The 24970-nt window shown below is 57.7% G+C and overlaps 1 protein-coding gene across 2 annotated transcripts in view; it reads right to left on the reverse strand.

Moving 5' to 3' along the window:
* Positions 1-803: 803 nt before the first annotated feature.
* ITPKB (inositol-trisphosphate 3-kinase B) overlaps positions 804-24970 on the reverse strand; it is a 100435-nt gene continuing 76268 nt past the window's right edge. Inside the window, exons 3-8 of one of the 2 annotated variants that reach the window (XM_007102672.4) lie at positions 15486-15585; positions 13959-14172; positions 9380-9584; positions 7177-7278; positions 5441-5512; positions 804-4048 (exon numbers count right to left, since the gene is read on the reverse strand). In XM_007102672.4, coding sequence (XP_007102734.2) covers positions 3833-4048; positions 5441-5512; positions 7177-7278; positions 9380-9584; positions 13959-14172; positions 15486-15585 — 909 coding nt within the window. In that variant the 3' untranslated portion in view covers positions 804-3832. Of the gene's footprint in view, positions 4049-5440; positions 5513-7176; positions 7279-9379; positions 9585-13958; positions 14173-15458; positions 15586-24970 lie in introns of those variants that run through there. The other variant, XR_008617038.1, reaches the window with a different exon arrangement.

The raw sequence follows: 24970 nt of genomic DNA on the forward strand, positions 1-24970 counted from the left end.
TTTTTCAAAATGATAAAGGAAGGATGCACCAGCCCCCAGATGCAGAATTCTGAGTTCGGCAAATGAAGCCACTAGCTATCCAGAGCTGGCGAGGCCTGAAGGGAAGTGCATGGTGAACGCCTGATGTGCTGCAGGGGCTCCTGCTCTCAGCTGTCTCCCTTGGCCACCCCAGCCACACGGCCATTCATTAGTCCATCAAACCCTCGCTGGGCAGCTACTATGCGCCAGGCCCGGTGCTTAGCGCCTGGGATGCAGGGTAAAGATAAGACAAGCTCTCTGCCCTCTAGATGCCCCCTAGGGAGGGAGGAAGACAGAATTGGTTTTGAAACCAGACAAATTCTGGATCTGAATCCCTGCTTCCCACTTATTACCCAGGTCAAGGTGTTTGTTCTAAGCCTCAGTTTCCCCATCTGTAGACTATACAGCCTTATTCATGGAGTTAATACAGGGATCAAAGGGGACTACAGATGCAAGCACCCAGTGCCTCTACAGAGCGAGGCTCCATAAGCAAAAGCTGCTGGTAGCTCCGCCAGCCCTGGTGTGGGGGGCGGGGAGCACTTTGTTGCTTCGTCCCTGAGCTGCTATGTAAAAGTTTTCATGGAGAGAGCAGAAAAGAGCAGTTTTGAAGCGTGTTTAAAATCCTTTGCAGATTAAAATATTACCCAATCTGACCCCCACCCCTGGGGGTTGTCATAGCCCCACTGGATCCTCCAGCTTCCAAAGACCCCCCACCCCCACCCCCAGACACACCTGGAGGGCTTGGGGTGAGAAGGACCACACGCAGACAGCACCCAGCACCGTGGTCTCCAGGGCCTTTATTCAGAAAGGTACAGAGCATCTGCAGTCTGTTGGACAGGCACTGTGCAGGGGTTTGTAACAGCTCAGTTTTCTCCAAAGGTGTGGCGGGGAGAGGGGTGCAGAAGGAAGGAGGACGCTCAGGGGAGTTCTCTCCTCCAGAAAAAGGCACTGGCAGGGGGTGAGCACCCTGCTTCTTCCCAAGCAACGGCCTGGGTTATATACACACGGGGGTTGACCAGACGCAGAGAAACTCAAAGCTAAATACAGCGAAGCGTGGAAAAAGTCCACGGCGGAGGGTGGCGGGGGTAGGGTGGGAGGATGGCCAGGGCTGCATCCGGCTCTTTCCATTGGGTGGGAAAGGCAGTTCAGAAGGAAGGCAAAGCTTTAAAGGAGAAACAGAATCCAGCCTCTCAGACTTAGTGTTTTGTGCAATTAAAAAAACCCGACAAAATAAATATAACTTAAAAACTTCTTACATGACACTAAAGGCACATCTGGGACAAGCAGTTGAGATACCTCCCTCCACTGCTGAGCAGTGCTGAACCCCAAGAGCCCCGGGGCCCCACGGGGACAGGGCAGAAAGGGCGCCCACTCACCTGGGCGCAGGTGTGCACACCTCGTCCCACCCTCCTGGCACCTGCACGGCCGGGACCCAAGGAGTCCCCGCCTGGACCAGGCTGGCTGGGGAAGGTTTTCAGACTGCCTGGGCAGGGGTTCTGGGAAATCACATTCCAGGATCCATCTATCCCGCTCGGTCAAGGGAGTTGGGGACAGAGGGGAGGACGGGTTGAGAGAGAGAGTAGGTGTGCAGAACTAGCATGGGAAATACAAAACCCCCAAACCCCTAATAGCATAACCCTAGAAAGATGCCACTTTCTACCATTCACATATATATACTGTAACTCAAAGCAAAGGATCGCCAGTAAGAGGCCCTATGGGCCTCCTTTAATGAACAAGTCACTGGCATATCAGCACATTGTTTGCAAACAACTGGTGCCTGCTTAAAGTGCTTGGAAAATTTGTTCTCTTAAATTGGTTAAGTTGGTCCCCTGTAATTTTTGTTCAGAGCATTAATTTGCTTTAGCAAACTTTTTTCATAGATATAATGAGGGTAACTTGGCCAGCCATAGTTGTAGAACTTTTACATCTGAATTAATGATGTCCCTTCCCCGCAGACAGGAGCAGCCCAGACCCCCGGTGTCCCTCTGACCCAGCTGACTACAGCTCCCAAGACCCCAGGCTGACTTTGGTGCTTCTGCCTTCTAGGGTCATGTGGTGTCACAAGGTCTCTCGTGCTCAGCCGGGAGGGGGTGTGACCTTTAGCAAGGCAGCCCAAACAGGAGCTCACTGCTGTTTTGAGCAAGAGGCAGGAAGTTCAAAAGTGATTTCCATTTTTAAACTCTGTACTTACGCATCCTCATGTGTCCCACCCTCGGCCCCGCACCAACCGTCACTCACCCAGCATGAAAAGGGAAACGAACGTGTCACGTGGGCAAGTTGACAGTACCCCCAGAGACCCTGCGGTGACAGGGGGCAGCCCAGGAAGGCTTCCCTCTGGATTGGTCCTCCAGACACACACCCCTGGGGACACATCATCTCCAAGTGTCCCTGGAGCAGCTCCCTGCAGAGCAATGGGTCCAACCTCCGACAGCAAAGGTGAACACCTGGGGCCCAGCTCCAAATGGCCAAAGAGCTGGACTTTTGTTCTTTACAACTCATGCAAATTTACATTCTTCTCAATAATACAGACCTACTTGCTTTACAATTAAAATAAGGCTTCCAGTTGGTTCCCTGTGAATCTTCAAGCAACCTAGAGACCCCAGGAAGAGATGCCTGGCACCCTCCACATACTCTGGAAGCTGCTCACAGCGTATCTGGGAAGCGGGTCTAAGCCCTTCAGGCTGTTAAGACTTATTTTGGGGGCGGGGTGGGGGGGGATGATGGCAGTAAGCCAGCTTCCTGCCTCCTCCCTGCTTAGCGCTGGCCTGGAGCTCTGCCCCATAACGGCTGGGGACCCTGGGCCTCATGAGCATCCTGGGTGTGTAGCACGTGGACCACCTGGCACCAGGAAGTTGGGAGGTGAAGGGACAGGAGAGGAATGTCCTTGGCAGGTTCTGTCTTTTTTCCCTTGGGGCTGCCTGGGCCCTGGTCCACTGCCATCCAGCCCTGAGGACCCTGTCACAGCAAGGTGGGGAGTGGGAGGTACAAGTGGCTCTGGGGGTTGGGTGGCATCTCTGGAAGCTCAGGTTTGCAGAATGTCCCTCTGAATTCACGGGCGAAAATCACAGACGGGAGAACACAGCTCCTGCCTGCCCCCTCCTGGGAAGGCCAATGTCAGAGAGCACAATCAAGTTGGATCTGGACTTCTGGCTCCTGGGTCTGTCCCAATGCTGGAGGGTTTCAATACCGGATGGATGGGGTTTCTGCTTTAGCAGCCCTACAAAGGCCACCACGGCATCTCTCGGAGTCCCTAGGCTGCTAAGCAGAGGGTACTTTATTCATGGCCAACATTCTGTTCCCAGTGGTTTTGTGCCCCAAATACCAGAAAGCCTGGCACCAGGCACCTATTTTTACAGCACCAGCCCATCCCCAGGCTGAGAGGATGGGGCAGGAACCGGCTGTGCCTAACAGTGGTGCCAATGGCACTGGCCACCAGGGGGCAGCAGGCCTCCACAGGTAACCTGCCCAGAGGCTTGGGGTGGGGGGCTCTTCCGTTAGGGTCCCCGCTGGAGCCAGGAACCCCACGGCTACCTGAACCTACCTGCAGGTCTAAACCCTAGGGTTTGGGCATTTCTCTGCTAGTAGGAGATCCTACTGAGAAAGCAAAAATGGAAGCCCTGGCTCCAAACCCTTCAATCAGGCAGCAACTAGAAAATCTCATCTCATCTCGTCTACAAAGTGTCTTGTAGTGCGGCTCGGGAGGGTCAGTTCTAGGGCTCACACCCAGGTGGGAGTGAAGGAAAAATTCAGAAGGAGAAGGGAAGCAAGGGGGAGAAGAGGCCAGGGTGGCGACGAGGTGGGGCGGAGGGTGGCCTCAGGAGAGGGGGGCGCCCGGGCACATTTCCGTCAGGATGTCGACGAGGTTGTTCAGACCCGACAGGTAGCCGTCCTCCCGGTTCCCTTCCTGCCACGGGATGTCATGCTGCAGGGTCTGGCCCTCGGGCAGGGGCGTGGTTTTCCCAAAGTCGATCATCCACACCTTGGCCTGTTCCTTCTTGTCGTGGATGAAGAGGAGGGAGCTGCCGATGACCTGGAGGGGAGCAGCGGGGTGAGGCGGGGAAGGGCTGGGGCCCCGCCCTGCCCTCCAGACAGCAAGCCGGCACCTTAGGGGGGCTTGGAAAAGCCTGAGACCTCAGGGAAGTGGAGCGAGCTTTGCTCGGCCGATGGGTTCTGTCCCCCATTCTCACCTGAGCAGCAGAGACTGCCCGAGTGGCCACGCCATGGACGGAGGACATGGGACCCAGAACAATGACCACCCACACCGCCAGGGAGGAATGTCCGGGGGGCAGACCCCGTCCCCATCCCCCAGTCCCAACCTGCACACTTTCCTCTATTTCCAGACCACAGCTAACCCATCCCTCAGCACCTCTGAGTCCTCCCCAACTCCCCGAGGGGGAGGTGCCAAGGAGATGCCACACGCCTGTCTGTGGGGAGACCGGAAAGGACCCTGTCCCAAGGCACTCACAGCCCCCGGGGAGGGCAGGCCGTCAGGCCCAGGTCACCCCCAGCCCGGGAGCACACCTGCTGCAAGTCCTGGGCAGACAGGGCTTCTGAGGCTGCTCTTTGCTCATGGTCTCTGCCAGGGACAGAGGGCACCGAGACCCCTCCCTGCTGTGGGCCAGGTCAGAGCACCTGCGCGGGGTGAGGTGCTTTCCCAAATATGAACACACCCTCCAACCCCCTGGGTCACCTGTGTGAGGCCCGAAGGAGACATGGGGGTGTGGGGAGGCGCTGAAGTGTCATTCTAGCTCCCAGGGCCCTGGCCGGGGCAGGGAAGACCCCCTGCACGTGCTGAGCCCAGAGAAGGGGGCTTTCTCTTCCCAGGTGGAAAAAAGCAGAAGCCCCAGCTAATTTGGCCTCGGTATAGACCTGAAGTTTCCAAGTGAAACTCCAGAAAGAGTACAGCAAAACAGTTTTTCAGGAAATAACAGCAAAGTGCTGAAGAAGGGAGGGCAAAGCTGTGAGACGAAGCCTGGGGCTGCCAAGTGGGCAGCCGCGGGTCCTTCCGTCCACGCAGGAGGTCATGGGCGGCTCTTCGGCCTCAGGTCCTTTCAGCCTTGGCCCCAGGCCATCCTCCAGAGAAAGCAGGCCAGCTGGAGGAAGCTCTGCAGGCTGCACAAAGCTGAGAAGACTGAGAGACTCCAGGAGAAGCCAAGGACCCAGGGACACTGGGCTTCAGAGAGGACAAAGGGAGAAGAGGGCATTTCCAGAATGGCCGGACCCAGTGCAGCTGCACAGGGCAGAGCCAGGCCGAGCCGGCCCTCCGCATGCCCCACTCCTTCCTTATGGGCGGCCCGTCTAGGAGCAAGCAGGTCGGCTAGCACGGGGGTCAGGCCCACAGCTCAGGCGGGCGTGCCAAGGGGCCGTGGCCAGCCACACAGAACACGGCTCTCTGTCCCTGAGGACAAAGCCCAACACCTACCTCATGGCACCTGAAGAAGGGAGAGACTTCCAGGGTGGCCCGAATGTCCTTCAGCCGGTCCCGGTAGGCGATCTAGGAACAGAAAGATGACCAGATTTTTAAACACGTGGGTGTGGGAGGTGAACTTTAGGTGCTACTTGGCCCATTACAGTCTGAGCGTCAGCGTGAGAGGGCCTTACGCCCTGATAATTCCAACCTCCTCATCTAGAAATGAAGAAACTGAGGCCCAAAGAAGGCGGAGGAGCTGGGGCCCTGGTCCCACGCTCCCCCAACTCCACACTGTTTTGTGACAGGAGGTGCGGTTGGGGACGGGGGGAGCGGGGGACAGTTTCCGAACAGCCGGGAGGCCTCCAGGAGCCCCTCGCACGAGGGTTAAGTCTATTCTGGAACGCCAGCAGTGTGGAGGCAGCACCCAGAGAGCCTGGTTGCCATGGTGCTTGTCTTCCTGATACAAACTTCAGTGCCCTGAACTCTTGAAAAGGACAGAATAAGACAGCCAGAGCCACAAATACCTCTGCCAGTGGCCTCTCCACAGAGCTGTGCTGGCCCTGGGGGTGCCCGCCCTCCCCAGGGGCCGCGAGGGAAGCCTGTAGCACACAGGCACATAGGGTCCCTTGACGTCCGTTTGAAGCAGTGCCAGCCTGGGGCTCAGGACCAGGAATAATCCCTCTCGTCCGGGTGCAGGCAGCGCGCGTTCTATGGCAAACTCTGCTGAGGAGCCGGGATCCTCCCCGGCCGCTGACCCGGAGTCCAGAGGCTCCAGCTCTGAAAGAGTTGGGGTGCCTGCCCCGTGACTGAAGCCTCGGCTCTTACCATGGGCCAAGCGAAGTCTCCCAGCTTGCAAAGGGGGGTAGGGAAACTCCCCAGTTCCAGCCGGTGCTGAGTCTCCTTGGAGAAAGGTTGTCTGGGTCCAGCCCTCCCCACTCAGCATCCCAGGAGCCCGTGCAGGGGAAGGTGCTCTCACAGGGGCTCCAGGGCTCAGGTCCCTGGCGTACCCAGGTCTCTACTGTCACAGGGCGCCCTGCCCTTTGGGTGTGGGGACTCAACACACCCTACCTCAGCTGATGCCAGCCAGTGCTCAGAGCATCTGTCCAGCAGCCTGCCTGCGGCGAATGAAGTCACTTTGTCGTGAACTTCTGCCACCCACACCTCCAGGCTCAGAGAGCCCATCAGTTCTGCCTGGGGAGGGTGACGCGGCACCTCGCCCCGCAATGCCCGCACACCTCCCTCACTCAGTCTCAGCCTGGTGGAGGCCCAGCCAGGCCTAGAAGCGCAGGGACCAGCAGGCTGCTGGCCCACCTGGGTGTGAGCTCCAGCTCCCCCTTTCCTAGCTGTGTGCCCTTGACCTCTCAGTCTCCTCATCTGTAAAATGGGGACAAGGATGCCAACCCACTGCAGAGGGCTGCTACGAGGGTTTGGTGAGCACTTGGCACAATACTTGGCCTGCAGCGGGTGCTAGAGGAATACAGGCACCTGAAAGGGTTGCTCTGAAGGGGATGGAGACGTTTTTGGGAGCTGAGTTGCTGGCTAAGGGAAAGAGTGAGTGCGTGTTCACCCGCTGGACGGGCTGACAACCACACCAACTCCCTCTTCACCTTCCAAGGAGAAGTTTGGGGCCAGAGGTTTCTGTGTGGGGACCTCAGCTCCGTCTCGGGCAAGAACCTCCAGAGGGGGCGCAGCTACCCCTGCCCGGAGACCACACGGCCCGACCCCTTTGCAGGGGGCACCCGACTCACCAGGATGTTCCGGTTTCCTTTAGTGAATTCTCTGAAGGCCTCGATCACCTGCTCCCTCGTTTTGGTCTTCTTGAAGTCCCGGTTCACGGAGCCGTCTTCTTTCTGAGAAGGAGAATGACACAGTGCCTCAGAGCCACGAGCCCCAGGCTGACCCCCAGGCAGCCAGGTGCCCACACGGGACACAAGGAAGCAGGTGCTGCGTGGTCAATCCGACCGCACGGCACGGGGGAGCCTGTCCTGCGCCCTGGCTGGGGAGAACAAAGAGGGTGGCACCAGCGTCCCAGGCAGAGTAAACGGCATTACGAAGGCCAGGAAGCACGAGGGGCGCTTGGACCAAGACCGGAGGAGCAAGGCTGCGGGGCCCGCCCGTCCGTCCTGAGGGTCCTGAGTGGGAGAAGCAGGGGGCTGAGGGAGATGCACGGGCCTCTGCTTCCACAAGGGGCCGGGTCCCTGGAACCGGGGCGCCTGAAAGTCCCTGCTGCCCAGGGACACCCCCCTCACCACAGGAGAGCAGCGCTCCTCACCCCAAGTTCAGCTCGATTCCCTTGTAATGAAAGGTCTCTTACTTAGGCTCCCTGTAAGCAAAGACACAACACAGCCCATCCTGCTCCCTGCCCCACCCAGTGCACGGAGTGGCTCCATTTCCTGAGCCCAGTACTAAGTCTGTTCCAGGCTGCTCAGGCGGCACATGGGGCTTAGCATCTCTACGAGGAAAGCTGTTCTTTAAGATCAAAGGATGAGAAAGGCTGCATCCACTAGGCCCCCAGACGTGCGTCTGTGCACCAGCAGGGTGGGGCCGAGCACTGTGGCTGCCTCTGCAAAAAAACAGGCAGGACCCTGAGCAAAGGGAGAGAGCCGAGGGCTGGGCCTTCCCCACAGGGGTCTCTGCAGGGCCTTTCCCGGACCAGGGACGGGGGAGGCGGGGGTGCTGGTGAAGGCAGCTGGCTTCTTTCGGAGCTGGTGGCCCCCAGCCTGAGAAGATGGGCTGTTGGCCGTTCCTGCAGCTGGACAGTGGACAGAGACCAGGAGATCCAGCGAGAGACGGAGAGAGAGGTCAAGGGAAAAGCAGACTGTTTCAAACAAGATACAGAAAGGAAAGGAGCCTTAAGAGGAAGAGGATGAGCATATAATTTACTCTCCCACAGGATCCAAAAAAACAGCAAAAGCCGATTTCAGAAGACAGGGGAGGGGCAGATGGCTTTCTCAGCCTGGAGATCGTAAAGCAGCTGTCACAGGGGAAGGCGAAAACTCTGCCCCACTCGAAACCATCGGCAGAGAGGCACTGCCCCACAGAAACTTCCAGCCAATGCCATCGGCAAGGAGGCTGTCCTGGCTTCTCTCGCTCGTGAGTCAGGGCTCCCCGCTGCCCTACTCTGACTTGAGGGCTGGCCAACGTGGGCCAAGAATGGGCAGAGAATAGAAACCCGAGTATGGCCGGACTGTCCTCCGCTTGAGAGGGACGGCTGCCCGAGACCGAGAGGCCAGCCCCTCACAGCCCCGCTCCTTGGGGTGAAGCGTGTGTCTGAGCAGAGGCTCTCAAATCTAGCAGCAAAGGAGGCGTGTAGGAGCCTGGGTCTAGGGAGAGCATTCTCAGGCCCTTCTTGGGAGAGTGAAGAGGAAGGAAAAGAGAATGAGGCGGCCCAGATGTTGGGGGTGGCCTCGGTGCAGCCTCCCCAGAGGGGCTTGGTGACCGGAGGGGCAGCGCCTAGTCCTGCCTGCCAGGCAGATGGCTCGGATGTCAGAGGCAGCCGGCATGCTCCCTCCCTTGGCTGCATCTCACTGCCAGCCCAGATTTTCGGGCCCTGGGCAGAAAGAGCCAGCTCCCGGCACTGGCACGCAGCAAGCTGCCTCCTGGGTGGGTTCTCAGTGCTGGGCATGGTCTGGGCTAGTTGTAGGGTCCTCGGCAGAGGGCTCAGTGCTGGGTGGGGCTAGAAGCCAGCCCTGCTCCAAGGCCCCAGCCCCCTACATGGCCATCCCACCCAGATCCAGACCAAGGAATAGGCCAGTTTCTCCAAATGTCTGTCTCTCGGGCTGGTTGCCCATGCCCTGGGCCCGTATGGGGAGGAATCTTACAGCCTCCGTAGGGTCTTGAGAGCAGCCAGGACCGCTGGGTGAATGCTGTTGGAGCCCCAGGACCCAGTCCCTTCCCCACCCAGGAGCGGGGCGGCTCAGGCAGCCTCAGGCCACCGCTGGCTGTCCTCACCTTGATGCCCTCGATCCTGAACCCGAGCGTGGCTGTGGAGCTGATGGTCTCCCTCCACTGCATGTACCGCGGCTTGGTCACAGCCCGCTGGGCTTTCTCCTCCTCGGTAGGGGCCTCTGGGTCCACCTCAATCATCTTCTGGTACATGTCCTTCCGGAGGCTGGGCTTCTTCCGGGCCTTGGTGAGCTCCTCCTCCAAGTAGGTCCTGGGAGGGAGGGGAAGCCACATGAGGGCCCCTGGCCGGAGCGCGGCCCACTGGTACCTTGCCCGAGGGCTGCAGTCAGCTTAGCCAAGTCAGCCTCATCCCGGACAGGCGCGCATCTGCTTGCGCTGGGCCTGGCTGTTGACCGAGCACGGGCCAGCCTTGCCTAATGCGAGCAGCTTCGTCCCAAGAGCACTGGGAAGGCCCGACAAAGCCCAAGGAGCTCTTCCTTCTGGGCACCTCACAGGACCAGCAGAGGAGGGAGGAGGAAGGGCAGCTTGGGCTCGCTCTGCTGGGGTGAGGGTGGGGAAGGGGGCTGAGGGCGGGTCCGCTCAGGGTCCAGCTGTCCCCCCGGGCTGCCTTCCACGAGGCGAGGGCTTCGGAAGCCAGCACCTGCGTGAGTCGCTGAGTGCCCCCGGCAGCCTGAGGGCTCTCTCCGAAGAGGGAACACCTTCAGGCCAGAAGGCGGCCTCTGAAGTGGCCCCAGTGCTGGAGGGAGAAGCCCGTGATGGGAGGCAAAGCCTCGGGGCTCTTTTTCTACCGCGGAGATGTGCTGGGCTCTTCCTGCCCCTCGGACCCCAGGCCTCAAGACAACGTGGCCAAGTAAACTGTTTACCGCCCTGCCCTCCGTAAGGGCTGGCAGGGGTCCCCTAGGAACTGGCAGAGGTAACAGGAGTGGGGACAGTACAGGATCTGGGCAGCCCGAGACCGCTTCCTGGCCCCAGGCCGCCTCCCTGGCCCCCTTCGCCAACGGGGTGAGTCACCCCTGCTGCACACCACAGACGCCCACCCTCCTCCCTGCTCCTATTTTAAACTCCCCTTCTCCCCCACAGTGGGCTCAGCTGCTGCCTGTGACCCTTCCTGAAACAGGAATCTACAACGTTAGTTGAGTAGAGGGAAGTCTTCTCCCTGGGCCTGTGTGCGTGGGCGTTGCCCACACGGCGGCCTGTGACAGCAGGCCCAGCCTCCACTCTCCATCTGTCCCCGGGGCCTTGCTCTACCGCTTCCCACCATACCTCCAACCTGCCGGTTTGGGACCCAGAACAGACGGGTCAAATGCTTTAAAAGATAAGTTTCCAGAACCACTGTACCAACTCTTTCAAGAAAAAAGCAAATCCTTGGTGGTGAACTTGGGTCTGGTCATTTAGAACCTTCCAGCGGGCGACGCAGACCATAAGGAGGTTCTGTCCTTGGTTGTGCCCTCGCGCACACACACACACACACACACACACACACACACACACGCAGGCATGCACGCCCATGCACGCACACGTACAAACACTACTGCGTGCAGAGCCAGGTCGGTGCCGATGAGAGCTACAGGGCAGAGCTGCGAGGCAGGCTGCTTTTGCATGGACTTGTGTCATGCTGGCCCATGTGTGTATTTGTGTGTGCGTGCTGTGTGGTGGGCAAAGGGTTTGCCATCCCCAGTGCTCCTGAGTGCGCTGCAGGGGCCTGCGGGTGGGTGGGTGGTGCACTTCTGCAAAGACTTCTCAGTTGCTCCTTAAGCAGGAAGCAGTCCTCACTGTCAAATCCCTTTCCACATGGGGCTTGCTCCAGAAAGGGCCTGTGCAGCGCAGTTTGGGCAGAGTTGCTCACCCTCTGGGAGAGGAAAGGGGCCGGGCAGAGATGCCCACAGGGGTCACGAGCCTGGTGGTGGGGTCAGGGGTCCACCGGGAGGTGAGCTGCAAAGCCTCCCCAACCCTGGTGTCCCGACACTGGCCCGGCTCACCTTGCCCAGCCCAGCAGGAAGGTCACACGTCCATGAAGCCTGCTGGGTGAAGCCACAAGACTAAGTAAAGGCAGTGTTCCCCACAGGAAGGCAGCCAGCCCATGGGGAGCCAACAGGTGAGACACCAAAGCCACCCACTTCCCCCCACGCTCTCTCCAACCTGCTTCCCACCAGGGCACAGGTGCTACAGACAGCTCTGGTCTCCACTTGCCAGCCCTGGTCCAGAGGTCAGGAAGACACTCCTGATTCTCCACGGCAGGCTACATGACACACAGGAGATACGGGGTCAAATCTAAGAAAATGCCCTAGAGCAATGTGAGCTTATGTCCATGTAGAACTGGGGTCCCAAGACACCCCTCGTTAGGACACTACAGGTGGCTGCGTCACCTTTTCCTCAGGCCTCACCATGGCTGGGTCTGCTGACCAACCAGCCCTTCCACCACTGTGACAAGTCTGTGACAAGTCTCAGCCTCTCATGCCCCAGACTCAGGGTTTGTGGTGGCCCTGGGCTGCGGCCTCCTCCCTCTGGCAAGCACAGAACCCTTGGGGAGTGCCAAGCTGCAGCCCAGCCTCGACCTGGTAGTCAGAGGCCTGGTGCAGAGGCAGGCTGTGTGGCTGCCTGGCTGCGTGGCCCTGGGGAGTCCCTTAGCCTCTGGTGTCAAAGGTCCTCCTGCTCAGACTGGATGGTGGCCCATGTGCCAGGACGGCTGTAGGAGCACCCAGCACTCAGAGTACAGAAGGGCCTCCACCCCGCCCTCAGGACCCGTGAGACAGGCAAGGCGGCACTGGGGTGGGACTTGTCCTGGGGAGACCTACCTCCTCCCCTCCATACGGGATCCTCACACACCTCCTCCCTCAGCCTCCAGGTGGCCCTGCCCAGGACTGGGTTAAAGACGTGCCAGCCTTGCTGGCCACTCTGGGTCTCTCCTGAGAGCCCTGGGTGCAGTGGGACAGCAGCTCCAGGCAGCAGGGGGATGGGGCAGCCTTGGTAAGAGAGGGGGCTCCTGTCCCCAGCAGCCTCCCAGGGAACAGACAGGCACCCCGGCAGCCTTTTAGGACTGACTGGCCACACGTTCTTCCCACAGGGTATACTTTTTTTGGCCCCGGTCTGAGTGAATACCGATCAGAATATTTATGTGTCTCCCCTTGAGAGGGCACATCCTGGTGCATCACGGGAAGGCCTTCCAGGGACAGAAATAAGACTCTGGGGGAGAGCAGTGGCCAAGTGGTGGCTGGAGGGACATTCTGTCTTCTCCCTGTGGGCTGGAGATGGTGAGGCCCCTGGATGGAGGGATGGAGAGGCCGGGGACAGTACAAAGAGTGGGGTCTATACTTCCCCACCCTTTCGTCCCTGCCCTCGGGGCCAAGCCAAGGGAACACAACGGGTCAGCCTGCAGGGTCAGGGTCTGATTTTATGACACAATTCCCAGGAGGAATGAGGAAGGAAGGAAAACTGACTGGCTTGGCCTGCTTCCTTCCTGCAGGCACACACACACACGCACGCGCGCGCGCGCACACGCACACGCACACGCACACGCACACACACACACACACCTTTCTCAAACTCCTCTTATAAGAAATAAAACTGCTTAAACCATCCAAAGCAAACACAGGCTCCAGCTGTGAGCTCTGCATCTCGGAGCCTGGTCTCCCCGGAGAGCGGCGGGCCGGATGGAGGAGGCCCGCGTCTGGCCGTGCCGTCTGGGCACCTGCAGTCGGCGGCTCTCTGAGGCTTCAGAGGACTTCACCACCCGCTGACCTGCTGGGGAGGAGCTACTCCATGACTCCTGAGACTGAATGGTCAGAGTTTGAGAGGAGATGAGAAAACCCTGCTGCCAAAGCAGGGCCCAGAGTTCAGGCGCTTGGAGCTCGGGCCCTCCTGGCTCTGTCCTCCACCCTGCCTTCTCCAGCCCACACTTCTCGCCTCCTTCCCTCCCGGGTCTTCTCTGGGCGGAGCCTGGTGGGGGGGGGACACCCATTTCCACACACATGCCCACATATCCATCTGGCCCTGTGCCCTGGACCACGCAGCCACTGGGCTGGGGTCACCGCCAGCCCCAGTCCAGAATGCGGCAAGCTGGTGACTGTTGTCAGGGCCTCTCACACTCCTCCCTCCTCTGTTGCACCCTATGACAGGCACAAGTCTCTTCTGGCAAATCAACACAATCTGCTAACCGGCTCCCTCTTTGGCTCGGGGTTGGGGTGCGGGGTGGGGAGGGTGGGAGGAGAACAGCCTCTGCTCCAGTCTCCCCCTTGCAGCCCACATTAACGGGAAGCCGCCCCCTGCTCCCCCCAGCAATCCCACCTGACCAGATGGGTAGTTCTCGCTGCCCTCTCCCTGGGGAGGTTCCGCATCCACCAGGTCCCCTTTCTGGTCCCACCGGCTACCGGCTCCCGTCCCCTCCTCCGCCGGCCCCTGGCTCACCAGAGAAGGGAAGGGGCCGTCCTGGGCAAAGCCAGCACATATGTGAGTTGACCGGAGCGGGGTCCAAGCAGACCCCTGGCCCGGCCTCGCCCACACGAGGCCTCAGGGACAGCCCAGAAAGCCCGGCCTCCTGGAAGCCTGGAATGCCGTGCCTGGTATCTGCCGCCCGGCCAGCTGGGGGCTGAGGGGTGGCGTGCCCCATCTGAGGAGCCTGGCTCACCTGACGCCCATCTTGCAGTCCATCACGCACGGCGAGTCAAAGTCGGCCAGCAGGTCGTCCATCTGGTTGTAGCGCTCCCCGTCCTTCACCACGTCCCCGTGGTAGGCAGGCACGTAGGGTTTCAGCACGTCGGCCATCAGCCGGTCCAGGCAGCGCTGCTCTGACTCACAGTGCTTCTTCAGAATCCTGCCATTGGCAGCCGCCTTGAAGCTCCCTGCAGAGCAAGGTGGGAGGAGGCCCTGGGTCCCCAGCCTGAGCCCTCCCCGCTCTGACCCCCGCCCCTGCCAGACACGCCCTCCGTCACAGGGCCCGGGCCTCTCGGGGATGCGGTGGAGCTTGCCAAGCACGGGGCTGAAGGTGTGCCCAGGTCCCCACTGGTGGACCGAGCCCTTTAAGCGGAGTGGGTGCAAGTCCCAGTCCCCCCGCCACACCCCGTGCCCTGACGGCAACTCTGGGCTGGTTCCCCGACTTCCCAGACACCAGGCTCCTCCTCTGAAGATGGAAGTACACCAGTGCTCGCCGCTGGAGGGTGAGCAAGGCGAAGTGAGAGGTCTGTGCCAGGACCTATTCACCCCTCTCTGTGTGACTACCACCTCCAACCCCACCATCGACCCTGCTTCCCAGCCACGAAAGTGTCTCCGGTCTCAGTGGAGGAGAAGCCCCGATAGAAGCGGATTTAGCGCCAGGAGAGGGAGACCGGCTGAGAAGCAGCGGTCCAAGGCTCTGCCCGGCTGGGCGCTGCTCCTCTGAGCCACACCCTCAGGTAAGTATTGAGGAAGGGTGTCCATCCACCTGCCTTGGGGTCTGGGCCAACGTGGTTAAGGGTGTAAAAAAAAATGTCAGACCCTGTGCTGGCCTGAAGTCCACGGGCGGCCACTGAATCGTCCCCTGAGGATGATGCCCGCCAAAGGACCAGTGGGCTAGACAGCTCTAGACATCCTCCCCTATCACTGAGGGGCCACCTGGAGACCTCACGGCTAGCCTAGGGCGTGGCCACTGCAGCCAGTACTCCACTACGTCTTAACACTCTTGGGGCGACCTGCCTGCCTCTCCCACCAGCTACGAGCTCCTTCGGGGCAGACACTACATCTGCATACGTATTGTCACCCGGGGAGCACCTTCATGAGAGCATACGACAGGCACTCAGGGAAGCACTTGGCTTTGTCTCTTTGTCCCAGGTGACAAATGGGCAGGCAAGCTATAAAGACTGATGACTTCAACTGTTTTATTGAGTTAAAATGGAAGAGAGATTGAAAGAAAGAGATTGAAAGAGACAGAGAGACGGAGGGGGGAATGTGTGTGATTTGTGAAGAGGTGGCACAGACTATGGAGAGGGTGGGTGTCCATGTGCATTTTCGAGGCAGTGTTAAGGCCCGTCTCTCAAGTACGCCTGCGACTGCAGACCACGAAGTCTCTCGGGGAGCACCTGTTCAGAGCGTCCAGGGCCAGGCCCGTCCCCCACACGCGCTGGACGCCTCCCCAGAGAGCCCGACATCCTGTCACAAAGTCCGGGAGAGCTGTGGCTACCTGCATGTCCTGCCAGCTGGATCCAGGGGTACTTCTTCTTGAAGGACATGACAAAGGGAGACCAGTGCACCATGTTTTTTATTTTCCTCCATGATTTGCTCTAGAAACAAGCAAACGAAAAGCTCTACATTAGAAACAGAACTACTACTTTCTGGTTAGGATGAATTCAAAACCAGGGAACCCACTGCCTGTGGCACAGGACAAGAGGTGAGTGCCAGGCCCACGGCGCAGGCAGCTCTGAGGACTTCACCTCCATCAACTACGTGGCATGCATCTATGGGCTTTGCCCCATTCTACAAACAGGCTGGGCAAAACACCCAGAATCAAGGGGACAAGGATCTGACAGGCTCTGGGAACAGAAAGGGAGAGGGACAGAGAATTCTCCATCCGGGGCTGACCCCATCCCATGCCACTTCCCCATCAGGGGACCACTAAACCCACACTGCCTTTCTTTGTGCCCCCTCTCAGTTTCTTCATCTGTCTAGTGAGGGATGGACAGCTGGTCCCCCACGCTTTTGGATCAGTGGACACTCTAGGACTCTGGAAAATGACCTCTTGCATCCCAACAGCAAGGGCCCCTCAGAGGAAGACTAGAGGCCACGATCACCCAGCTGCAGCGTGTCACCTCCTACTGCACTTGCAGATGAGGTGGCAGCAGAGGCACCTCTTGCCTGTGAGAGGTTTGAGGAGACTTTAAAGGGAACTCCCGGGGGACAGCAGTGCCTCCAAGGCTTTGGTGCACACAGGGGTGAGCCAGCCCGCAGGACTCTCTCTCCACTGCACTTCTCCTTCTCAAGACATTTCTTAAGTAAAAACTCTGTGTGTGTATGTGTGTGTGGGTGTGTAGGAGGGGCTCCTTGGGCAGAAAGGAGAACTAACATTTATTGAGCACCTTCTTATTTTATTTTCACAGCAAGGATGCAAGGTAATCATTGTTATTTCCATTTGCAGAACCCAAGCCTCAGACAAGTAAGTGACAAAGCCGCATTTAAACCTTCACCTATATAACTACTTTAAAGAAAATCCTTTTTATCCCCAGCTATAAACATTTCTCTCTATAAAAATATCCCTAAGTTACTTTAATAAGAACGGGCTGTAGACATGAAGATCAAGTGTCCCCAGACACGAGCCCCTGAAGGGAGTGATGAGAAGTGAAGCATTTCAAGCTCCTGAGAAGCGGATCCCTGACCAGCAAAACCACAGACAGTAAACCCCCAAGGCTCTGCACTGGGAAGGAGGAGCTGGGAATTCTACAGAAGAGGGAGGTGAGGAGTGGTCCTGCCTGGACAGTGGACCCCTGGAGAGGCGGATCCTCATTCTCTGTCCTGCAGCGTCCGCTAGCAGCCACGCTGAGGTTGCTGGACTGACTCCAGCTGCTGGAGCCCAAGGTTAAATCAGTCTCCTTTGTTTTTCTTCTCTCTGGTGAGACTCAGCTGCTTCTGTCATCAAGGTTTCAAGTTAAAGTCTGTTTAAGGAGAAGAATTCTTCCCTACCGAACCTGGCAACGTTTACTCCACCCCAGAAACCCTCACTCTACCGCCAAGACCTAGTCTAAAGCGAGGGCAGCGCTAGGCCAGGCCATGTGACAAAGGGCCGGCCTCACCGACAAGGGTGTTTTTCCTAGATCCTTCTGATGGAGATCTCCGAAGAAGGCTAAGGAAAGCCAGCGTTTCTTATCTAAGCACCCAGAAGGCTGCACAAACACTCAGGACAGACAATGCATGAGGGCAGCAGTGGGAAAACCTAGTTACATGAGATGACCAACCAAGTGATGGTTTGTTCCACCCACGGGGAAGACGTCTAGGTGGTCCAGAAGAAAAGTGCACAGCTGTCACCACCTGTTGGTCACACCCCTGCAACAGAGCTCAGAGGGGACGAGGGTCCGATGGGCTCAGAGTGGGGTGGGAGGAGGGGGAGGGCAGAGTGTTCTCCATCCAGGGCTGACCCCATCCCATGCCGCTTCCCCATCAGGGGACCACTAAACCCACACTGCCCTTCTTCATGCCCCCTTCTCAGGGCCTCAGCTTCCTCATCTGTCTAGTGAGGGATGGACAACTGGTCCCCCACAACGCTCTTTGGATCAGTGGACACTCCAGGACTCTGGAAAATGACCTCTCGCATCCCAACAGCAAGGGCCCCTCAGAGGAGGACTAGAGAGGCCACGATCACCCAGCTGCAGCGTGTCACCTCCTGCTGCATTTGCAGATGTGGTGCCAGCAGAGGACCCAGGGAGGATGTGTCCCGCTGCCGGGGTCGGGGGCCTGCAAAGATTGATGCCTGCCGGGGAGGAAGGTCATCACAGAGGCTGACCCCACAGACGCAGGCTGGGGGCACACCCGAGGGAGCACAGGAACACTACTGCAGGGGGCGGGGCCTGTGGGAACAGAAGTCCGGGACCGGGCTTCGGAGCAGTTGGGCCGGATGTGCTGGGAATGGGAGCCGGAAGCAGTGGCTGATAAGGGTTAGAGGGCGAGGCCAGCTCTGCACGCCGCCGGGCCGAGACGCTTGGACTCCGGGGAGTGTGGTGTTGGGGAGGCAGGCTGCCCTGGGCCTGAGTCCTGGCTCTGTCTGTTCCTCACTGACTGACCTGGGACAAGTTCCTGACCCTCCCCCTGAGGCCCTATTATCTTCCCTGTAAAATGGGAATAACACATACATTCCTTTGGGCCCCAGAGGTAAAGCCATTAGAAGTTCATGGGCACAGGGGTGTTTGTGGAAGAGTCTTAGTGGTCTGAGTTCAAGGAGGGGTGTCCCTGAAGTCATCCCAGGAACAGTCAGTCTGGAGCCAAGTGGAGGTATTGCCATAGTTACTCAAGAATAGGGCTTCCCTGGTGGCGCAGCGGTTGAGAGTCCGCCTGCCGATGCAGGGGACACGGGTTCGTGCCCCGGTCAGGGAAGATCCCACATGCCGCGGAGCGGCTGGGCCCGTGAGCCATGGCCGCTGAGCCTGCGCGTCCGGAGCCTGTGCTCCACAACGGGAGAGGCCACAGCAGAGAGAGGCCTGTGTACCGCAAAAAAAAAAAAAAAAAAAAGAATAAAGATCACGGAGCCTGAGGCTGGACCAAACCCACCCTGTCAGGATTCAGCTCTCTGGGGATCCACGGGGACACACTGGGCAGTGGGCCTGGGACCCGGGAGGCAGGAGGGAAAAGAGCTGGGCGAGAACAGCCAGGTTCGAGTCCAGCAGGGGCATCTGAGCTGCGAAACCTCTAGTTCCCGGACAGCTCTTCAGGGGTCCAGAAAGGAGAGGGGTGCTCCAGGGCGGGGTCCTCTGATGGCTCGTGGGACCCAAGAGCCTCCCAACACGGCTGAGCTCTGAGTAAATGGGGCATTTTTCCGCGTAGCTTCCTCTTTCCCACACCTCCTCCACAAGGGAGCATTTCTTCAACATGAAAATTGGGCCCCATATGGCCAAGGCCAGAGAGTGCCCCCGCTTCCAAGGTGGAATATTCCACTGGGGCGGGTTTGCACACCACGGGATTTCTCGACTGTGTTGGCAGCAGCAAGCAGGGGATTTTCCTGTGGTTTTTAAATAGCAGCACCCAGGCAGTGTCTAGAGTCGCTGCCAAACATTAAACAGAAAAGCAGGTCCAGGAAAGGCCCAGGAAAGAAGGCGGCAGGGTGACCACCGCCCCTACCCCCGGCCCATGAGAGTAGAGAGAAGCAAAAGGGCAGGAGATTACAGAGAATCAATTCCCTTACGATGCCCGGGAGACCACAGCACCCATTTAGGAACCACCAACTCTAGGCAGAAGCCGCTTCCAGGTGGTGCGTCCCAGAGGGTCAGTTGGGCTAACAGTCTCCCTGCAAGCCCCTCACTGGAGGAAGACACAGTCCTCAGAAATGGATGCCAGGCCTCTTCCCCACCCAAGACAGCCGACGAGGCAAGAAAGGAGGGCAGCCCCACAACCTGGAAGAATTCCATCCAGAGGAATTGATCACCTTTTCTCTCCTGGGAGAGTCTCAATAGCCTCAGTCACTTCTCTGCAATCAGACTACAGTCCCAGGTCTCGAATTTCTCAAGCTGAGCTTGTCAGACACACAGGCAGCTCTCAAATGCCTTGAACACGGTGTGGCAAAGGGCACCTGGCCCCTCCCCCTCGGCAGCGCTGGCTGCCAGATTTCACTGGCCCCGTCCCTCCATCACCTCCCAATCACCAGGGGCATCTGGACACCCTCTGCTGACCCTTCCTGGAACGCCCCCCTAGAGCTCCACCTGCCTGACAGGCCCCCTGGCGTCTCTGGGTGGCGGGGTCCTCCTGTGTAAATCTGAGGAGTCAGCTAGCTGACTCCGCCAAGCTCTACTCTGGCACGCTACTTACACGCAGATCTGATAGATAAATTGGCCTACCTAATGGATAAGCTGGGGTGTTCTTCCTACGTCTGCTGGGCATGACAGAGCAGAGGGAATGGCTCTTAGAAACTCCCTGCAAGCTGGCATCAGTTGTCATCGCACCAGCAGGGCTCTTTTCCCTAGATGTGCAACAGGACGGATGGCCAGCCGCCCCCAGCACTGGGCCTGGCGTGAGCGTTCATGACTCATCACTCATGGGCTCTCACTATGTGACAGGAGCTGGACCGGGCTCCTTATGGCCTCATTTCTCATCTTCAAACAACCTGGTGGTATATAGGATTATTTTCTCTGTAAGGTGAAGAATCTTACAAGCTGAGTTGCTTCCCCAAAGTCATTCCATTCTCCTCCCTGCCAGTAGGTGCCAGATCCCTGGGAACCTCAAACCGATTCACCAACCGCTGTGCCTATCAACAAGCAGGGGCCCTTCCAGCCCAGAGCACGCTGGGCAAGGTGATGGGGACAGAAGATTGGGCAGGAAGGACAAGGAGATTTCTTCAAGGAGGTTCCCCTGGGCAGCCAGGGTGCTGGGCTGGCAGGACAGTGCTCCGGGGTAGGGGGTCTTCTGGCTGCTTCTTCAGCAGAGGAGCCCAGAGCCTTTGGGAGAGGCTCCACAGCTGGCCATCAAAACCCCAGATAGGTCTCATTCCGGGGCTGGGCAGGTGCCACTTCCAGCTTAGCTACCAGGTGACACAAGGCTCTCCCATGAGTCAGATCAGACCAGCTAATCGCTCCTAGACTGTGGCTGGAATTTTACACTTGGGATGTTCTTGGGCAGCGCTTCAAGGGAAAGGCAAGCCCCACAAAGCTGATCGCCTCTTGAGCAGGGAAGGAGCCACAGGGTGGGCTGACGACACACAGCTCTCACCTCGATTCTGTGCTGGGTGTAAGCCAACTGCAGACCAGAAGTGAGGTTTTTCAGGTAACACCTCAGGTTTATGGGCTTGGATGACCCAGCTCCACAAATCCCTAGATGACTGCACTCCTGGGTTCAATAAGCACTGAGTTTGGTTTCGCTCTGTTTTCTACTTGAGTGCAGGGCAGGGCCTTCTGCTGATGTTTGTTACAGCCCTGACCTCACTCTGTAAGAGGTGGGGTCATGTTCTCTACTTTGGCTGCACAGGAAAAGGTAGGTCCCTAATTCACTCAGAGAAATTCAGAAGGATGAGAAAATAGCCAGACCAGGGGAGTAGAGGTTGGTCCTTTAAGACTCAGCGTGGCTGGAGACGTCTAGTGCTCTGAAGCTGCTCTGGGCAGTTCCCTCCCTTCATACCTGACTTGACAGGAGCTAAAATATTCAGAGAATGTGGAGAGGGATTTGTAGCAGGAGAAAAAGCCTAGTAACAACAAAACCTCAACCCTCTTCAAGCTTGAGGTGACAGAAGTCACCTGGAAAGGGAGTTTCAGAACCTGGCCAACCCCAGCTGAGCCCTCTCCAGCCACTGGTGCCTTTGGGAGGCTCGGGGCTCTCACTTTTCCCTCCTCTTTGCCCAAAGACTTCTGGCCTCACAGCAGATGTGCATCCACTCCCTAACGGCTGATACCCATGTGTGGCGACCTCTCCGCTCAGCACGCAGAGCCTCAGAGCGCTCGGGGCAGCCCTCAGAGCGCTCGGGGCAGCCCTGGCGAGGAAGGCAGCTCCTCATCCCTCTGGCCTGGACTCACCCAGAGCCCTTGAGAGCCCAGAGTGGAAACGGTCCACTGGCCACTGGGGCCCAAGGGAGGAAGCCTGGGCAGCGTCTCTGATTCTGTGTTTATCTAAACCAGACTCCAAGCCTCCCAGGGATGTTAATGGCTCCTGGGTAAATGCCACCCTCTGGCTGGTTCCCCCAGCCAGGCATCCGCCTCGTGCTGCAGGGAACACTGCCTTAAATAAAAAGGCTAAGTGGATGACCTCAAAGGCAGGCCTTTGTCTTCCATCAAACAGGCAAAAAGGACTGGTGGAGATGAGGAGGAGGAGGAGGAGGAGGAGGAGGAAGGCGGGGAAGCAGGGACCCAGAGCCGAGGCTGGGGGCTGAGGGGGCCTCTAGGCACCCCACTCACAGGACGCTTTAGCTGTCATCAGGATCAGCTGCATGATATGCACGGCCCAGAAGGGGTAGTGACATGGGGGCCAGCTGTTCCTTTGCTGGAGGACTGCCTCACATGCCCTAGGCTGTCTGCAGGCCTAGTTCTCCTCCCCCATCCACACATGGAGGTATTTGCAGTTCAGGAAACACATGTTCACTCAGGCCCATGAGATTCTGCAGGCGACCCCTGGCTCTCTGCATGTACCCCTCCTCACCCACCCTCAGACACCGCAAGGGTGACACCTTCCGCCACCAGGGATTTTTCGCAAGCACGGGCGCGGAGGCAAAGGACTCCGCTAACCCCCAGGCAGCTCAGAGACCCCCGAGGAACAGCTTGAGCTGTTCCTCCTGGGTGCTCCCACAGTGCCCGGGGCACGCCTGCACCCCAGCTCTCCTCTGGGTGAGTGTACCCTCCCGACAGCCAGGACCCCCAGCACCTGGCTCCACCGGATACTTGGCAACCCCCTGCCGCGTGTCCTGGAGAGGCCACCACGGCCAGTCAGCTAGGCCTGCAGGCTGAGCCAAGCCCCGCCCCACCCCGCCCCGGCTCAGGAGGAGGGAGACCAAATCCAACATCGCCCGGCGGGAACCTGGTCAGAGCCTCTCGAAGTAAGTTGAAGTTTCCAGGGTCCTGCGGGCTCTGCTCCCCTCTTGTCGGCCCCAGCAGTGCCTGCACTGTCTCCTGTCTGGAGAAGCAGGCCTCCTGAAGACAGCTCCTCACAATCCCTCTTTCCCAAGGCAGCCGGCCCTTCCTGCAGCTTCCCTTCCCGCTGGCTTTGCTAGGCTTGCCGCTGTTTCCGCCCTGCAAACTCAGGCTGAAGCGACACACTCTTCCCCTCCATCTCGAGTGTGTTTAAAATCCTCTGCCTCTGAGGCAGGCCACAGCGTTGGATTTTGTTTCCAGAAGACAGCACACAACCCAGGTTTTGGAGCTAGAACGATCCCTGGCTCTGCCACCGCCCGGCTGCAGCTGTGAGCAAGCCTTTGAACCTCTCCGACCTCAGCGTTCTCACCTGTAAACTGGGCACGATAACATCACAGTTGCCCTGATGCAGTTCTGAGATCAGTTCTGAGAGAACTGATGAGGTGGTACACATGTACACGGGTGCTCTGTATACCGTCACTGGACAGGTGAACCTTAGATGTTCACTTTGTTTGTACTTCTGTGTCTGTTTTGTTTTGTTTTGTTTTGTTTTAATTGAAACAGTTTTCTCCTCCAAGGCATAGGAGACTGGCAAAAATCCGCTGGGCACTTCCACAGGGTCAGTCATTGCCGGTGGCAAGAAGATGAGCTAATTGTGTGGTTAATTGCTTACAAAGCTTCCCTTTGGATGTTCATGGCAACTGGGAACACACAGGGCGGCTCCTGGGGCCTCGAGCTCTGTGACTCAGGGAGAGCAGAGCCGGCCGGCGTCCAGGTGCCTCGACACCAGTTTCTGGTTCAGAAGGTCAGTAAAGTTGCTAAAAGGAGAAAGAAGAGTTCCCCAAAGAACGCCATTTCACACATGTGGAACTCTGCTAGGCACCAGCGAAGAACATAATAAATAGTGAGACTGCTGAACGGATTTCATTTTATACAGAGGGTTTACACACTCTTCTTAACCCCTTTCCCATCTGAGCTGTTCCCCTAATATTCTACTCTTTCCTCCAGGACTTCCCTTTTTATTTAAATAGCTACATCACTTGCCAAACTTTTATTTTTAGATAATTATAAAGAGTATCCTTTTTTTTTTTTTGAGTGGAAGAGATGAAGGGAAATCTCTAAAATATCAGAAAAGGGAAATTATCTCTGGACCCTACGACTCTCCAAAGCAATATTGCCAGAATCCTTTGCCTTGCTGCACACTTGTGCATGTGTTTATGATGCCTGTGCATATGTGCTGGTTAGTGGTGATAACCTGGCTTGTCCGGGGAAAGAGGCAGAGAAATCACATATTAAATGCCTAACATGTTGCTAGGTACTATGCTAATATTTCATGTAATCCTCACTCACAGCACTGATACTTATCTACATTCTGCAAATGATGAAACATGTTCAGAGAGGTTAAGTAACTTGCTCAAGGTCACACAGCTTCCTGGTTTGCTCCAAGGATTTTGTTTTGTTTCAGCCAACAGGGTAACTGGGCCCCCATCGTCTCTCCTCCAGTTAAAAAATAGCCTCAGATAAACAGCAAGTGCTTTGTCAAAAGAGTGACCTTTCAGATGGGGCAGGCCTGAATAATGACCCGCCTTGCCCTCCTTTCCAAGTGGTTCCCAGAACAGCCTCACTGACACCCACTTTGGTAAGACACATTAACAAAGCACTGAAAGTGGGTGAAGACGCCCCTGCCCGGGAAGGTTCATTCTGTGTCAGTGCCTTTGTTCTGGCCTTGCAGAAGTCTGAGCAAAAGGCACTGAGTTGTCCATGTTTGGAAAAAATGCTTTTTTCTTCCTTCTTTTCTTCTTTTGGTCTTTCTAAAAAAGCAGTTTGGGTTTCCCTAGTGATCATTCTTTCCTTCGCTGGGGAAAAAGGCTGTGCTTCTCCCAGGAGGCAGAGCCAAGGCAAGACAACTTTGTTCATTGTATTCGCCCTGGCAGGGCCCTCCTGTGACGGCAGCTGGGTGCAAGCCCAGGCAGGTAGGGGCCCCTGGCTCAATAGCTCCATCCTGGAGGCCTGGTTAGAAACCTGGCTGGGGCCAATCCCACCCCTGCCAAAGTGAGCTGGGAGCCTGGAGCGGAGGAGGGAAAGCCTTTCAAAACCAAGACACCAAGGGTAGGAGAAACAAAGCCCAAGGACTTGGCAGGGCAGGTAGCTCTGGCTACAAATAAGAATCTGGATTTTAAGACTAACCGTCTTTCCCCTTTAACAAACAAGGAAACTCCCCTACAAACCGAATGCAGAAACACTCTTTGAGAAAGACCTGAGTAATGCTGAATTTCATCCCTACCTCTGAGCTCCCCGCCCCACAGGGTGTTCCCACAAGATGAGTGGCTCAGAGTCTACGGCTGGCACAGCGTTTCCTCACCTGTCCTGCAGGGAACCCACCCACAGGTGGTCGGAATCACGCTGAGGGAAGTGGGGTGGG

Source organism: Physeter macrocephalus, chromosome 4 (genome assembly GCF_002837175.3).
Source record: "Physeter macrocephalus isolate SW-GA chromosome 4, ASM283717v5, whole genome shotgun sequence".
NCBI lineage: Eukaryota > Metazoa > Chordata > Mammalia > Artiodactyla > Physeteridae > Physeter > Physeter macrocephalus.